The sequence below is a fragment of the Camelus bactrianus genome, chromosome 9 (genome assembly GCF_048773025.1).
Source record: "Camelus bactrianus isolate YW-2024 breed Bactrian camel chromosome 9, ASM4877302v1, whole genome shotgun sequence".
NCBI lineage: Eukaryota > Metazoa > Chordata > Mammalia > Artiodactyla > Camelidae > Camelus > Camelus bactrianus.
In genome coordinates, this window is record NC_133547.1 from 28098542 (window position 1) to 28114549 (window position 16008).

General features: G+C 36.4%; 1 protein-coding gene across 2 annotated transcripts; it reads right to left on the reverse strand.

Moving 5' to 3' along the window:
* Positions 1-897: 897 nt before the first annotated feature.
* On the reverse strand, positions 898-15962 carry TMED5 (transmembrane p24 trafficking protein 5). Of its 2 annotated transcripts, XM_074369985.1 has the most exons (5): positions 15591-15962; positions 10469-10566; positions 5072-5255; positions 4298-4352; positions 3499-3708 (listed from the first exon to the last, which is right to left on the reverse strand). In XM_074369985.1, exons 1-5 carry the CDS (start codon positions 15768-15770, stop codon positions 3647-3649), a joined length of 579 nt encoding a protein of 192 aa, XP_074226086.1. In that variant the 5' UTR covers positions 15771-15962; the 3' UTR covers positions 3499-3646. The 2 variants fall into 2 exon arrangements, with proteins under 2 accessions (XP_010948707.1, XP_074226086.1); XM_010950405.3 differs by lacking the exon at positions 4298-4352 and having other exon boundaries at positions 898-3708; positions 15591-15952.
* Positions 15963-16008: the final 46 nt, after the last annotated feature.

Genomic DNA, 16008 nt, shown 5'->3' on the forward strand with positions numbered 1-16008 from the left:
TCACAACGTCTGATCGTTATTGCCCCTCGAAAACTTCCAGGACTGGGGAGCAGTCCCTTCCTTTACATGTAAGGGAGTTCATCTCACTGTTGGACAACTGATTCTTATTGTTCATTTTGCTGTTGACTCATGGTCATTGAAGACCTCCAAATTTTTTTCCTGCCCTGTTTTCTCACTTTTCCTTCCAGATGTGGGAATCCATAGAGTCTATCTCAATGTGCTCTCAGGACATCATCTTAGGTCTGGATTCTTCATTCTGTGTCCTTCTCCCAGATACACATTAAGTGTTAATTATGGCTCCAGTTTCCAACAATACAAGCCTTCTAGAAGCCCAGACACCGGAAAGTGATGGGAATGCAGAAGCAGAAAGGTGCCTAAGGAACCCTACCAGCTTGTGGAGGAAGAGTGGTACGAAGGAAGTCACCAGTAACATGCCAGCCTTCACCATGCTCTGGACTCTTACACGCTCTTATTTCCGCAGTGGGGCAGAGGAGGAGGACAAGCTCCCTGGGCGCTTACCTGGCATCCCAGACTTTCAGAACTGATGCCCTTTGTTTGCCTCTGTATGCTGAGCACCTTTTAGTTACAATGCATGTTTGGGCAACAGAAGAGTAAGTGCATATATAAACAGAACTCTAATGCAGGGTAGAATGATACACGATAAAAAGTGCAGAGAAGTATGGGTTTTCAAATGGAGGGGCTAAGATGACATCAATAAAGGTTCTAAGGATGAGACAGCACTTACAATGACTGGCAGGTAAGTAATACATTCTTTGTAACATTTACTATATATATTCAGCGCAGCATTCACTCTTCATTTACTGTGGCTGCGTCCACAGCTATCAAGAAGTCTGAGCGACACTGACTGTGCATTATCACACTTCAACGAAAAAACCATCACAGAATGAATCCATTTATTTAAAAACTTCAGATAAAGACTTTTCTTTGGGGAAGCATACAGTTACAGGGACTCAATTTTTTATCAATTTTAGGACACAATGCTTAAGAAGGATAAACACACCTAACGTAAAATTACATGTCAGTTTGTAATTCATTTCAATGTTATTTCAACTACTTATTCACCTTCTATGTCTTGACGTTCACATGAAAGAACAGCAATCATTAATGAACCGAATGCAAATCATAGTGGAACTCTAGGCCTTAAATATTGTATTTTAAAAGTGTACATAATTAAAACCTGAAGACAAAAGCATATTAAGTGATAAATAGCTTACTCAACTTTAGCCTAACTTCAGTTTCAAAACTGAATACTGACATTATAAAACCATATGATGCAGATAAACAATATTCCTTTAGAAATATTAAAGAATTTAGTTCTTTGCTTACAAATTTTACTTTTTAGATAATACAGGTAACATGCTTCTTAAATAATCTCTCTTTTCGCTTTGTCTATAAAAATAAAATTGTCCTCAATATTCCTAAATTTGTTCTCCAAATAAGGCCATTATTATATATTGAGAAGTCACTGAACCAAAGGTGTAAAATTAGTGGCACAAATCACATGTGGACGAGGATGTAACAAAGTCATTGTCAGGGAAGGAGTCGGACGGAGCACAGCACAGTAACCAGCCATACGTTAAGAGGTAGAATCTTAATCACAGTTTCGTGGGGAAGATGCAGTAGTTTGTGTCTGTGTTGTTCATTAGGTATAGTACTTTTTTGCTTCTCACCATGAGTTTAGCAGAAGGGGACGGGGGGGGGCTCCTCATGGGCAATAATCTTACTGGCCCTTGTGTTACAGGGGCTACTCCTGAACACTTATAAAGCACTTTCTTGGCCAGTTAAGGTACTCAGTCATCTATGGATGGCATTTATGTATCTCATTTTTAAAAAGGTTCAGAGAAGGGAAACCTAAGCTTCTATTCTCCCAAAAAGAATAGGGGGGAATGTATCTCTTTCTGGACCACTCTTGAAGTGTAAATTACAGATGAAACCACTCTCTGGATATCATTATTGCTCATTCACAGTCCCAGCAGTTCTAACCTACAGACGTTGTTCTGCACTCAAGTTTGTAAGTTGATTGTTTTGAACTCCTACGTCATAAACAATATTACAAATGGGTGTAACCTAAAAACTCTATGCCATTCATAATGTAACTAAATTACTAGTACTTGAGTAAGAGGGGATGGCAGAGCCGATACGGTCACTCACATACTGAGTGTTTAAACTTGGAATTCTGTGGGTTTCCAATCCTTGCTTGAATGTCAGTAAATAAAGTGGTCAGAAATGTCATTTTATGTATGTTACAATAAAAACTGTAATAAATATGTACCCCCAGGAGAGTTTATGTTCCATAAAATGTACCTGAATAATTGAAAGATAATTCAAAACAGAATAAAACAATTGTAAAAAATAAAACCCACAGCCAAAACTCAGTTTCTTCCAGTTAACTGAAAATTAATCTCATGATTGATATTAGGATTGAGTCATTATTATGAGCCAACCAGATTCCAGATACTTATTTATAGTTTAAGTCAACTTTATTTTGACTGGATATTCTCAGATTTCCCTAATTTCTTTTATATTGAGTTTATTCTTTATTGATTTTGAGAACTCAAAAAAGGAGATATTTATATTAGGCCCGGATTCTTTTAGCAACATTTCCTTCACAACTGCTGGTAATAATGTATCATCTAAGTCAGTAAATATGTTAAAACTAACATAACACTGTTGGTAATACAAAATAAAATTATTTTCCCTCACATTTAATTTTAAGATCCTATATCTTAGTTAAGGACTAGACAGAATGTATCCTTAGGGAGACTGAGAGCAATCTATAACTATTCTTCACTTCAAAGTGAAAATCTGTCCTAATTTTAGTAAGTTTGACAGCATTTTTAAGAATTATTCAAAATGTCAGCTTTTATGAGTACAGGCTAAGTATATAAAACTAATGCTTTCTGCCTATGTTTTAAAATGAAACATACTTGGTTCTAAAAAATCTCCCATCTGTTTTTCATAGCTATGCTTGTATTTACATCATAGGAGATACATGGAAAAAGTTGAGTCTTTGTCTTCTGAAGATATCCATGATTAGGTAATTTGCAGGTGATTTATAACTTAATATACTGAAAAATTCTACAATTTGCAATTGTCACATTTACAAAGAAATTTCTGGGTAAGAGAATCTTTTAAAAACATTGTCTGGTGTTACATTTAGACCCAAAGTTCATTTATTTAAATCACCTAAGACAATTGCAAAATTTTTTCAAATTAGGAAACTGCCGTTATTAATATGGCTTCATTCATTTGTATCTGTACCCTGTAAGTTATTTGTTATACACTTAAGTACAACTGGAACAGTAAGATTACTTGTACAGATGACAGTGAAGACTTTTCTTTCACACTGAAATTATACTTATGATAATGCCTGAAAATGTTTTGGAAAAGACTATTAATAGTCGACTGTAATAGTTTATTGCATTTTTCTGTCCTTTTTTTCAACGTTAAACACCCAAGTTTGGAGTTTTAAGTTCTACTTTTCCTCTTATCTTCAAACAGACTCTTCAGCATATAAACCTGAATGGCTGACACCACCACCATTACTACTAAATTAACCATAGACCAGAAATTGACTCTATCAAAGTTGCTTTCTTGTATGTTTCGATCACGAGCTTCAAATGCTCTAAGCAGAGTCTGGATATGACCACTTTTGCTTAGTCTGGACTTGATACTGTTGATGGATTCCTGGAGATAAATAAAATAATTTTAGTATAAAACAATGCTCAGTAGTTTTAAGTTAATTAAAAAATGTGCTTCACAGTACTCATATTAGTTTAATATCCAAATACAATTTTAATTAAGAGACAGGTACTACTTAGATTACCTAAAGATCTTTATTACATAAAGTTTATGGAATAGTCCTCATGATGTATTTATTGCTTACAATTAGTTATTTAAAAAAAGAACAAAGCTACTGTGAATTGAAAATAGGTAATATGAAAATATATTTGCATGGCATAGTGCCAGTAATTTAGACATACATTGTCTTCTTAGCCCTTACAACAGTAAGAAAAGGACTATGTTTTAAAAAACCTAACTGATGACAGCTTTTGGGTATTTACATAATGCACTATGCGTTTGTAATATTTTCTTCTTTGAATGTTGGTCTGGTCCAGTTTGGTATCCAGCAAGACATACAATGTTTTTATCTCACAAAGTAGTAGTGAAATTAGAAATATTTCAATTTTAGATGCTCTTATTACTATACATCCAAAAGTATAATCTGTTTTTAATACAAAAATGTTCCAGGATCACATTTATAAAACAGGCTTACCAAGAGGCATTCTAAGTTGTACATCTTCCAAAAAAACTATTTTTATAGCAGGGTCCTGGTGAAAAATGCCTTGACAACTATAAATTGTCTACATGAATATAAGGTAAATTGAGATTCAAAATGATGTCAAGGTATTGATGGCAAAAAAAAAAAAAAAAAAAGAGATTTGCTTAAAGTCCTCATTTAAATGCAAAAAATATACACAAAATTTCAGACTGCTCTGCTAAATGTATAAAACTACATTTCATTATGCATATTTATCATAAAGCATAAAGCAATACAAGCAAAGAAGCCATAATCGAAATGTTTTTACTCCTGAGTATAGTGCTAGCTTCTGATAGTAATTGCTAGGTTTGGTCTGAGTAATGTTAACAGTATTGCCAAATTAATTAATCAAGTAAAATCAGATTCCATGTTATAAAAACTATGCTGTGAGAAGAAAAATGCCTGTACATCTTAAATGTATACAAATTACTCAGTTTTACTCTATGTGCAAGTATGCCACAGATCATTACACTCTTCTGTCTGTGAACGTTCTAAGGGAGTCTGTGTTCAAATTCTAGTTGTCCCTCTCTCCGGTTATGTGACAGAAACATTACAAAATATCCCTAAGTCATAATTTTCCTCATTGAAAAGATGGAGATGATAATCCTCATAGAGGTAAGTAAGGATAAATGAGTTAATGCAGATAAAATGCTTAGCTCAGTGCCTATCATGTAGTAAGGTCTCTGGATGTTAGTAATTTTTATTGTTTTATTAAAAGACCATACTGACCAGAATGTCTTCCAGTTTCATATCCAACATATCTGTGCCAGTAATGTATTTCTTCCAGTCCTCTTGTTCTTGCTCCTGTTCTCCCATGTTATCCAGGATTAATTCAAAGAAAATCACCTTCTCAGAAATGGTACTGAATGTATTATCAAAGCAAAACATGTAGTCACCAACTTCTGTCTCTATCCTGTATTTCAAAAAAGGACATGTCTTCAGTTATCTGTACTTCCATCTGGGATCAAAGGAAAGACTACTATAAAAGAGAAGAAATAACATGGTTTATAATAATTGGATAGCTTGTTGATAGAAAGATTTCTTTAATATTGAAAGATAATTAATAATTTCTTGGGAAAGTGGCAACCTGGAAGTATACATTCAAGTACTTGCAACTTAAGATGTGCTTGGTGTTTACTCAGTGAATTATGGTAAATAATCTTGACCTAATTTTTGGAAGAGAACAGGATTAAAAACCTAGATACATGATAATTCACAATGAACCTTAATATTTGCACATTATTAAAAATAATTTGTAATGAGTTCAATTCATACGGAAATATCACTATAAACCTCCCCTTTAATTGAGATTAATCCGTAAAGTGAGTTTTGTTTTGTTTTGTTATGAAAAGCAGTGATGCAGACATAGAAAACAAACTGGTTATCAAAGGGGAAAGAGACTGGGGGGAGTGATAAATTAAGAGTTTGAGATTAACATATACACACTACTATATATATAACATACATAATCAACAAGGATCTACTGTATAGCACAGAGAACTATATTCAATATCTTGTAATAATCTATAATGGAAAAGAATCTGAAAAAGAACATATATGGATAACTGAATCACTTTGCTGTTTACCTGAAACTAACGCAACATGATAAATCAACCATACTTCAATAAAATTTTTTTTAAAAATTAAAAGTGATGGATTGTCCTAAATGCTTTCTTCCAGGCCCCTTACGAATTAAGTACATCTTTATAATATCGTTTACAAAGATTAGGGATGCGTTCAGTGGCCAACAACCAGAGATTTACTCAAAGCGGCATTACCTTTACTGAATAAATGCCACTCACATCTAAACTGAACTTAGGATCTTGATCCCATTAGTGTCACAGTCAAGATAACTGGCCTGGGCAGAGTTACTTTAGCAAAGTAGTTTTCTAATAATTTTTTTGTAGAGAGAAACTTTAACAAACAAAATATTGCACAGGCTAATGACATGAACTACTGCTGGCCATAAAAAAAGTTCAAAGTTCAAAATGTTTTAGTTTTTGTTGTGACTATTCATGGAAGGTTGGTCTAAATGATTTTCAAGGATCTCCAATATGCTGGACTGCTTAAATTTTGAGGCAGCTTATATTATTTTCTACAACTTTCTGAGCAACATGTGATTCTCACATCTTTTAAGCCAATCTCCATCCTCTCCCCCCCCTTTTCTGACTTAACTGTTTTGTTGAAGCATAAGAGAGAACTACTCAGCAATGTGATTGGATTTTAGCATATATACGATAAATAAAAATAGCCAATACTTGTATACCCCTTCATTATTTACACACTGCTTTCATATATTTTCTCTCTTTTAACCCTTACCCTCATGTTTGAAACTGGGCACAATTGACCTTTTCAAGGTAAGTAGAATAAAGTACACATAGATGAAGACACTTGCCCATGATCACGCAGCCTGTTATTGGCACAGGTGAAGCTGGGTTTTCTGCCTCTCAAGTTACTTGATCTCTCTACAGTACTGTTCAGAGCCAGCCTGTATTCTTCACAGTCTCCTCAATCAAGACACACCTTTGTCTTTTGAGAGTGCATTTCACCTTTGGAAGGAGCCTGAAGCAAATGCTGGTATGAACACAGCAGGGAACAATATTAAAAGGAATAAAACAATGAAATGTCATGACTGTTATGTAACATGACCTAGATGTGGGGCATTTCCTGAGAAAATTTTCCCACTATATTCTGATTAATGGCATCACTGTTACAGTAAGTGTATAACCACCAAAGGTGACTATTCTGAAGGGCAGAATTCACTTAGACTGTGCATTCTCGGTGGAGGGATACTGCCCCCTAAGGGTGAAAACTGCTCAAGAGGGGCAGAAAAATCTTAGATATGGTGGTACTGTGACCCTCCAAAGCTCAATCCTACCTGACAAAATCTTGTTCCTTTGTATTTAATTTTCTCTTACTGGATTTTCTTGAGCATATCACAAGCACCATGAGTTCTTGAAAGATATACAAAATGTATGCAGGACCAGTGCTACAAAATGTTAGCACACAGCTGTGACGGGAGGACTGTAGATGGACTGACTGCTTGATCCAGGAGTCATGGTCGAGGTGGCCTGCACATGCCTGCTGATGCCACAGGCTCCCTGGTGATGTGTGCGTCTGGCTGCCTGGCGTTATTCTCTACAGCCTTCTGTGAGCCTAACTACTTAGGAATGTGACTAGATTTTAGCATATATATTATAAATAAAAATAGCCACCAATACCTGTACACTCCTTCATAATTTACACACTGCTCTCATATATTTTATCTCTTTTAATCTTGAATTTTGGGAGGGAGTTTGAATAAAACTAGTTTATATTTTATTATTTAATTTTACAAAGGTTATTCAACTCATCGTTAACTATGCCAAACACAGGGGAAAAAGTCAATAATATCTGAATGACTTTTTGAGTAGCTAAAGTTATTTTCCCACATCAAGCAAAAGTTTAAGGTCACTGAAAGAAATTAATGTAATTTGTTTCAATCATTCTACTTTTCTTGAAAAATGGAATGATTTAAAAAATTTTAATTACATTACTCTTATGTCTATAAATTGCTAATTTGCATATATAATTAACAATATATAAGCAAATAAATTATATTAAAAGTTATTCAGAAAATACAAAGTTAGTGTTAATGGTTTTTAAATCTTTTAATTTTGTCTTAGTTTTATTTAACCCAACTTTATTTAGCCATTCTTAACCCTGCAATGGATAAAAAGGGTAAGCTGTGTTAACTATTCTTTTTATAGATAAAGCACAGACAGATATACAGTAAAAAAAAAAAAAAAAAAAGGGCATGTGGTATATCTTTGGTATTAAAATTTCATGGGAGATGATGAGGGAAAAAGTGCCTAAAAAGGCTACATGGGGACGGTGGAGAAATGAAAAATGTCTGAGAAGCACTGACTCAGATAAACTCAGGAGTTTAGCACGTGTATACAACACACAAAAAAAGATGTTTACTACTTTCTAGTCATTCCTATATTAACCTCTTTCTAAATCTGTGTTGCCTGCCTTTAATACAAAGGACTCTTATTACTGCAAATGATACAAAATATTACCCAAATAAAAGCAGACAAAAGAGTAAATTTTCCTTCCAAGTAGAAAAAGAATTAGCATTAAGTCGTCTGGTGTGAGTTTGGGTACTATTAATTCAGTGGTTTAGAAAAATGCTTTTATATATGACTCCTCCTCATTGCAGGCAGTGCTAGACAAACAGGTATTACCTACGCTGTCTAAGGCTCTGTCTGGAGACATTTTTACTACCCTGACTTCCGGAAGGGACAGTATTTGTTTCAAAGATTTAATTTAAGGAAAAAAAAAACTATTTCAGTGGTATAACTGAGATTTTAGTTGCCTTTAAAAAGTTAATATAACTAAAGATAAAATTTCTGTTTAAGTCTAATTTTTAGAAAGTAGATTTGTAAATTTGGTGTACTGGTTAAGAGTTGGACTGACTGGTTTTAAATCGTTGCATCGCTGTTCATTAGCTGTGTAACCTTCAGCAATGTACTTAACTGCTCTGTGCCTCAATTTCTTCATTGGTAAAATAATAATATCATGTACCTCACAGGACTGTAGGGAAGAATAAAAAAAATACATGTAAAGTGCTTAGAACAGTGACCTGGCACATCAAAAGAACTCAATAACTGTGAATTCTTATAAACTCATTCTTTTCTCCTGTGGTTTAATGAGAGGTAATTCTATGCAAAAAAGCAGTAAGATACTTTCCCTCCAACAGTTAATTTTAATTTATCTATAACTGAAAGCAGGAAATTAGAAAGAAATTTAAATTGGCAGAAATTCTATACATTTTCCATATTCTGACATTTGAAGATGAACTACACTTTTACTTCTTGTTCATACACCTATCAAGAGAAAGCTTAGTTAATTCCATGTATATCAATCTTAACTGACTTTTAAAATTACTATTCCTCTTATATTTATCAACAGTTTGTGCAAATTTTTTGAGCTCTGCATAGGTAAAAATGCCGTTTTCAAAAGCAGTTTTAAATGAGTATCTTAAAAAATTATGGTTGAGACACTCCCCCCCACTCTCGTTCACTCATACATGTATTCAGTAATTACTGAGTATCAGTTACATGCCAGGTACTTTGACTAACAAAGGCTAATAAATTATAACAATAGCTAGTACTTACATAGTGCTATGTGCCAGAGATGTTCTAAGCATCGTATGGTAGAAAGCAGGAATTTTGGTTCATCCTGCCTCCTCCTCTTAATAAATGTGTATCCCTGCAGACTTATTTAATTTCTCTGAGCCTCCTTGTCTGTAAAGATTCCTTGTCTGTAAAATGGGAATTGGGGAATCAAAGAATCTATCTCACAGTGCGTTGGAATGATTAATTTAGAAGCATGTAAAATGCAAAGCCCAGTTTATGGCAAATATTAGACACTCCATACTTGCTCTTCTTATTCCTATAAACAGTTCGAACATAATAACGAGTAAAGAAAGTGCTACAGTAAAATAATAGACTGGAACAGACTAACACCTCTGAGATACGAGCAAAGAGAAGTGAGACATCAAAGGACAATGTATGGCCCTTTTATCAAACTCTAAACTCAAAGAGTTATAAGAAGTATTTTCTTTCTCTATGGTTTCCTGTGGTCAGATCTTTTTACTTTCAGGTCTTCTAATTATCTAAAAAGAGTGAGGTTCAAGTAAAGTAAAAAGTTACACATGTAGAGGTGTATTGTTCTGTTGTTTTAAGAAAGAAAACAACAGGCAAAGAAGATAGAGCTAGCAGCTCAAGGAACTTTAAGACACATATCTGCAATAGTAACTTCTAGCTAAGATGGAAAACGCCTGTGCTGTCCAGAAAGGCAGGCTCAGAAGGCCACAACAGACCGAGTGCCGTACCTAGGGAATACCTACCTAACCCAAGCAAAGCAAACATTCAGTCAAGATCAAAAGAACGTGCCTAAACAAAAAGGAGGTTAACAGAAGGCATTTTAGCTTAAGACAGACCACTATCAAGGACGGACTAAAACGTTCATATGGAAGCATTTGATTCTGCTACTTAGTATCAGATGTGCTGAGCCTGCCGGCTCCGCCAGCAGCCCAGGGGCATGATTCGGACTGAAGAGCTCAACGAAGTGATTACTTACGTGTGAACTCCATCTGATCTTCTTTGTTCAAAAACTAGGGTTCTTCCTTCTGGAGAGGCAAGATGGAAATCAATATCTAATCCTGCTCCATCTAAAACCTACAGAAAGGCACAGAAGGAGAGAACACATTTTACAAATTCTGAAAATAAGTTATATTAAGTAGATCGTTTATGAGAAGATTTCATTTTTAAACCCACAGGGTAAGACGGTCAACAGACTCATCTTAGGGCTAGAAAGGAGCACAAAGACCATCTGGTTCAAAATTCCATTCATTTTTGGAACATGTCCCTTTGGTGCCAATTCCTGTTGCCATCATTACATTTAGGCCTTATGGGTATTATCGAAATAATCTTCCTAAAACAGTGCCTTCATTGAAAAGCCCTGCAGAGTAGAAAGAAACACAGAAGAGAGTTCAACTTGGGCAATTTAGGGTTTGCTATGTAACTTCTGAGTTTCTTTCCTCCTCAGTAAAATAATAATTAGCTACTTCTTAGCCTGGAACCCAAGGCCTCCATGATCTGATTCCAACCGACTTCAACGCATCATCTATTTCCCAATATGAACTGTATAATCCAAGTAAGCCATTTCCTTACTGGACAATAAACATAACCTTTTCCTTTACAGTCTCCAAATGTCCTGATGATGGTGACGATGGCAGCTAATAAGCACAGTTTATGCCACACATTGTTTCAGGTGCTTTATCCTTCACAACATGGCAAACAAGTGGCACGGTCAAAATCTGAACTCAGCAATCTGCCTCCAAAGGCTACTCTTTTTCTTATATAACATCATTTTATTTTTTTCTTGGTGGCTTTAATGGAACAAGATAAAATATTACCTACTCCTATGCTCTACTTAACCAATCAACAGAACTGGTTTCAAATGGCTAGCTAAATAGACATAATTCTTTTTCTTCTTTAAATCTCAATGAAATGAAGAAAACATAACAGTACAAATAATCCATAACAACACTTGAAATCTAGGAAAGCTGTTAACAGTTTGAAGAGTAAGGAATTTCTGGAAGATAGTCCACTGAGCTACCAATACCTATCAATCTCAAAATTCTCCCACAGACTAGAGAATCATCAAGTGTTTGCTGAAACTGATGCCCTGATTTTCATGTTATTGGTTTTTCTCAGAGAATCAAATTCTGAAAAAATAATATAAATAAACTTTAAGATGTTTGTATTATATATCAGATAATTGTATTATATATCTTCAGAGAAAATCAAGAATGCAAAATTCATTAAAAAATGAAGATGCTGATATGAAAAAGTTCTTAGAAAAAACAAAAATGTGATTGCCAAAATAAAGCTTTAACAAATGTAATGACAGCAGAATGGACAAGGATAGAGACTAAAAATCAGAGAACTAGAAGGAGCCAAGAAATTCTCAGAACGAGGTAAAAAGGTATAGGCAGAAAGTCTGAAGGCAATGGTAAGACCTGTATGAAGGACAGAGCTAAAGATTTCAAATACCAGCTAGAGCATTTCAAAAAGAGAGGACCAAGAGAAATGAAGAGAGGAATTTATCAAATTAAGAGAATAAAAATTCCTGCGCCAAAAGATAAAAATCTTTAGACTAAAAGGGTCTAACAGATGTGAAGCAGGATAAATGAAACAAGGTTAAAAAACCCTACTGACTTTTCCAACGGATTTATAAAGAACAACCTAGAAACTTCCAAAGCGAAGTAGCAGAGAACTGCAAAAAGCAAGAACTGGCACCAGCACGCCTGCGTATACACCAGATGCAGAAATCACAATGGAGTCATGTCTTCAGTGTTCCCCAATGAAGAAATTATGTTTACTGAAGTGAAAGCAAATGTAAAGCCATTTTCAGATATCCAAGTACTCAAAGTGCTCAAAAGTATTACTCAAGGTTATCCTCCAAAAAAACCAAAACCATATCCATTAAATCAAAAAACAAGCAATATAAAAAAACTAAGCAAAGACGTGAGCAAAGCAAAAGATATTATTGGTAGTGACTGTCATGCTTCATGAAATCGTTAAAATGGTATTTAAAAATACAGAAGGTAACTTAAAAATTATACAAAATATCTATTGAAAATATAAAATAAAACAGTACCATAATCTGAAACTAAACTTCCCAATGATTTCAATGGATCATGTTGGACGACTGCCACTTTCCCTGCTTTGTAATAGTCTTTCAGTCCCTCAAAGTGTTACTCAGTCTTCTTCCTCAGAGCCTCGCATTGCCACATGCTGTTCAGTTCACCCATCGCCTTGTTCCACTCCCCAGCACTCCCCCTCCTCTGTTATCCCTAGTAAGCCATCCACAGATCTGAATTCCACTTCTAGGATGTCTTCTCTCATTTCCCGGATGAAAACAAGCTCTCCTACTAAACACTCTCATAGCTTATGAACTTAGCTTCACAGCAGCACTTAGCAGAGTTCTAACTTCACACTTACTAGTATAATACTTTGATAAACGTCCTTCCCCTCACAAGACTGCATGAGTGCAGGGAGGATATTCTTCTCATCATTGCTTCTATAATACCCAGCATGTTTACACAAATTAAGCAGTCAATAATTTAAAGTTTTAAGTGATCTATTTTATTTGTAAGATAAATGTATTGACATTAAAAAATTTCAAGAACTTAATACAATGTGGGGCTGGTCAATTATCCTAAGTGTCCTGCTACACCTGAAAAGTAAGTAATGGTTAAAATTGTTCAGTATGTCACAGTAAACCAAGGACAATGTCTAGAATGTCTGTTCCCTGACATTTTATTTTTTTAACGGAGGTACTGGGTATTGAACCTAGGACCTCAAGCATGCTAAGCATGCACTCTACCCACCCTCCCTGTTCCCTGACATTTTAAAAACTAAAACAAAACCCAGTAGCTTGTAGTCATTGGAAAATTAATCACGGAGTTGGAAAATGCAAACAAAGGGCTGAAGATGATTTCCACCCTATGAACTGTTCCAACACTGTCTAGGACAACAGACACTTAACAATTTTACTTCTTTTCTCAATCAAAACGATTACATTGTTTAGGGAGAATGCTTTAGGGGAATAGTCCCTTTGAGAGTGATTAAAGATGCAAAATATAAAGCTAAACCACACCAGCTACATAACTCAATATGTGTAAATGTAAAAAAAAAAGCTAACATTCATTTAATGTTTACTAAGCGTCAGGGATGGTACATGAACACTTAGGTCAAATCAACTTTTACTAGTACCATTTCGATTTTAAAAGTGTAGGGTTAAGTAACTTGTTCAAGATCATACAGGTAGTATGTGACAGAGTCAGGATTTCAACCTAGCCATTTTTTTTCTCTACTGTTGGAGCTCTTAATCATAAAAGGTCAGTAGTTTAAAATAGATTTCTTCCTTAATACCTGGGTAAATACTGATGAATTCTGAGCAATAAAAATTGTTTTCTTATCTAGACTATTTCTCTAACCCTGTAGTTGATTTCCTTGCCTTTAATCTTGCCCTCCTTAAGTCCACCTTCCACATTGTAAAACACTTTTGACTCTTACCACAGTGCTTATTAATCTTCAATGTCCCTCATACAGAAAAAGGTCAAAGCTAAGCAGCATGGCACAGAAGCTAAGATTCATGATTCATGATCTAGCCTCCTGACTGCTCCAGTCTCTTTTTCTTCTCCTCCCTAGACTTTATAGTCTTGAAAGCCAACAAAAACTCTGCACTTGTAGTGTCCACTACACATTGCCCACTGCTAAAATACTCATACTATGCATTTTCAGAACTGTCTATTCATTTTGTTCCTTTTCCTGAAATGTCCCTCCTTCCTTGCATTCCTGTATCACTTAAGCATCTTTCTAGATTCCAATTTATTTTCTCCCAAAATCATTTTCTGAAACCCTAGAAGAAGCCCTCCTCCAATAGCACCTAACCATATTTTACTGAAATTATTTGTTTATGACCCAGTACTTAAATATTAAGATCCTTGAAAAGGGCTCTTTCTTTTGCTCGTTGGCTCCTCCATGTCCAACCCTCCACCCTCAATTATCGACACATGGTAATTGTTCAGTAAATGAACTTTGAACTGGACTGGAAATCAAGAAATATTGAGATCTAGCCTCAGTTTTGCTCACTAATTATATGACATCAGATACTTTACTCTCTATGCTTACTTTATGCATCTATAAATCTAATTCTAAAGTTCCTTTGGATGAAAATTCTACTTGGCTCTATATGTGACCTGTTTTTGAAAAAAATTCTCTACATCAACTATAAAAAATTAACATCTGGTTAAAAATTAAGTAACTTGTAAAAAATTTAAAGATGACCCATACCAAGGTTTTTTGTTTTTTGTTTTTGCAGTGCTTCTTAGAAACATTGAAATCAGATGTATTGGAGCTAACAAGATTTCTTCTTAGAAATTACTCTCTACCAGAATGACTACATAAATCAAGACAATTCCCCATAATATTATGCAGACAGTAAAAAAAAAGAAAGCAATGGTATGAGAGAAAGGCTAAGAATGCTGAATGAAAGATTATAAAGTTTTAATATACAATTAGATCTATTTGGTTTTTAAATGGATATATAACTGAGAAAAAAATGTACCATTAAACACACCAATAGCCCCTTTAAAAACATTCCAAAATAGGATTTAGTGATAATCACATGGTCACAGTTCAAAAATCCTTAACTGAAGCAATGACCGTGTAGATTTATAATACCGGAACTGGGTGAGAGTGGTGGGGGTGATTAAAGCAAGTGTCACCATCTCATCCAATGACTAAGGAGAACGTGTATTAGGCCTGTATTGTGAAATTCCCAGGACTGCAGCGTGTCCGGGCTAGAAAAGCCTTGGGCGAATTATGAAACCAAGAGAAAAACGACCGACATCACCAGAGCTGGCCCCTTTCCGACGGGAGGAAAGGGTCAGGGTTAGGGTTGGAGCGCGGCTAGTGGTTCCAAGTCCCGCCCGGCGTCTCGGTCCCCAGCCCCAGCGAGCGCCGGGCCTCGTGCGCCTGCGCAGAACCTGCCCGCGTCCCTGGCGGCCTCGCCCTGCACACTCGCCCCTCCACCACTCGCGCCGTCGGCAGGAAGTTTCCGAGCGGGTGAGAGGCGGCGAGGCGCAGCTACGCAGAAGGAAGGAGGCTGGCTCGGCCTCGGCACTTACTTGGTACTCGATCTCCAGCGAGGCCTTCAGGGGCATGGGCTGGTAGAAGCACTCCTTCTGGCCCGCCGGAAGGGTAAACGTGAAGTCGCTGTCTAAGGAGGGCGTGAAGCCGGCCGCCCCCGGCAGCAGCAGAGCACCCAAGAGCACTACCGGGAAGGGCAGCCAGATCTCGCCGCCCATCCCTGCCGGGCCGACCTCGGGCTGAAAGAGGCGTGGGGGGGGGAGGTGTTCCTGGCGCCTCGGCCCCACCTTTACCCCCCGGACTCCTCAAGGCGGGCAGGGAAACTCGGAGACTGAAGACACTCCAGGCGGAGGCCGGGACGGAGGGGCGTTTCTCACGGGGGAAACGCCGGCCTACCGAGGGTGGGGGCTGAGGGCGGAGCCCGCCGTCCGCGTGCACACCCTCCCGGACCTCGGC

Coding starts and splice junctions, on each gene's coding strand:
- TMED5 (XM_010950405.3), bottom strand. CDS start 15,770: ATGGGCGGCGAGATCTGGCTGCCCTTCCCGGTAGTGCTCTTGGGTGCT. Junction 5,256..10,468: donor AGATCAGATGGAGTTCACAC/GTAAGTAATCAC, acceptor TTTGAAATACAG/GATAGAGACAGAAGTTGGTG. Junction 3,709..5,071: donor TGAAACTGGAAGACATTCTG/GTCAGTATGGTC, acceptor ATTTATCTCCAG/GAATCCATCAACAGTATCAA.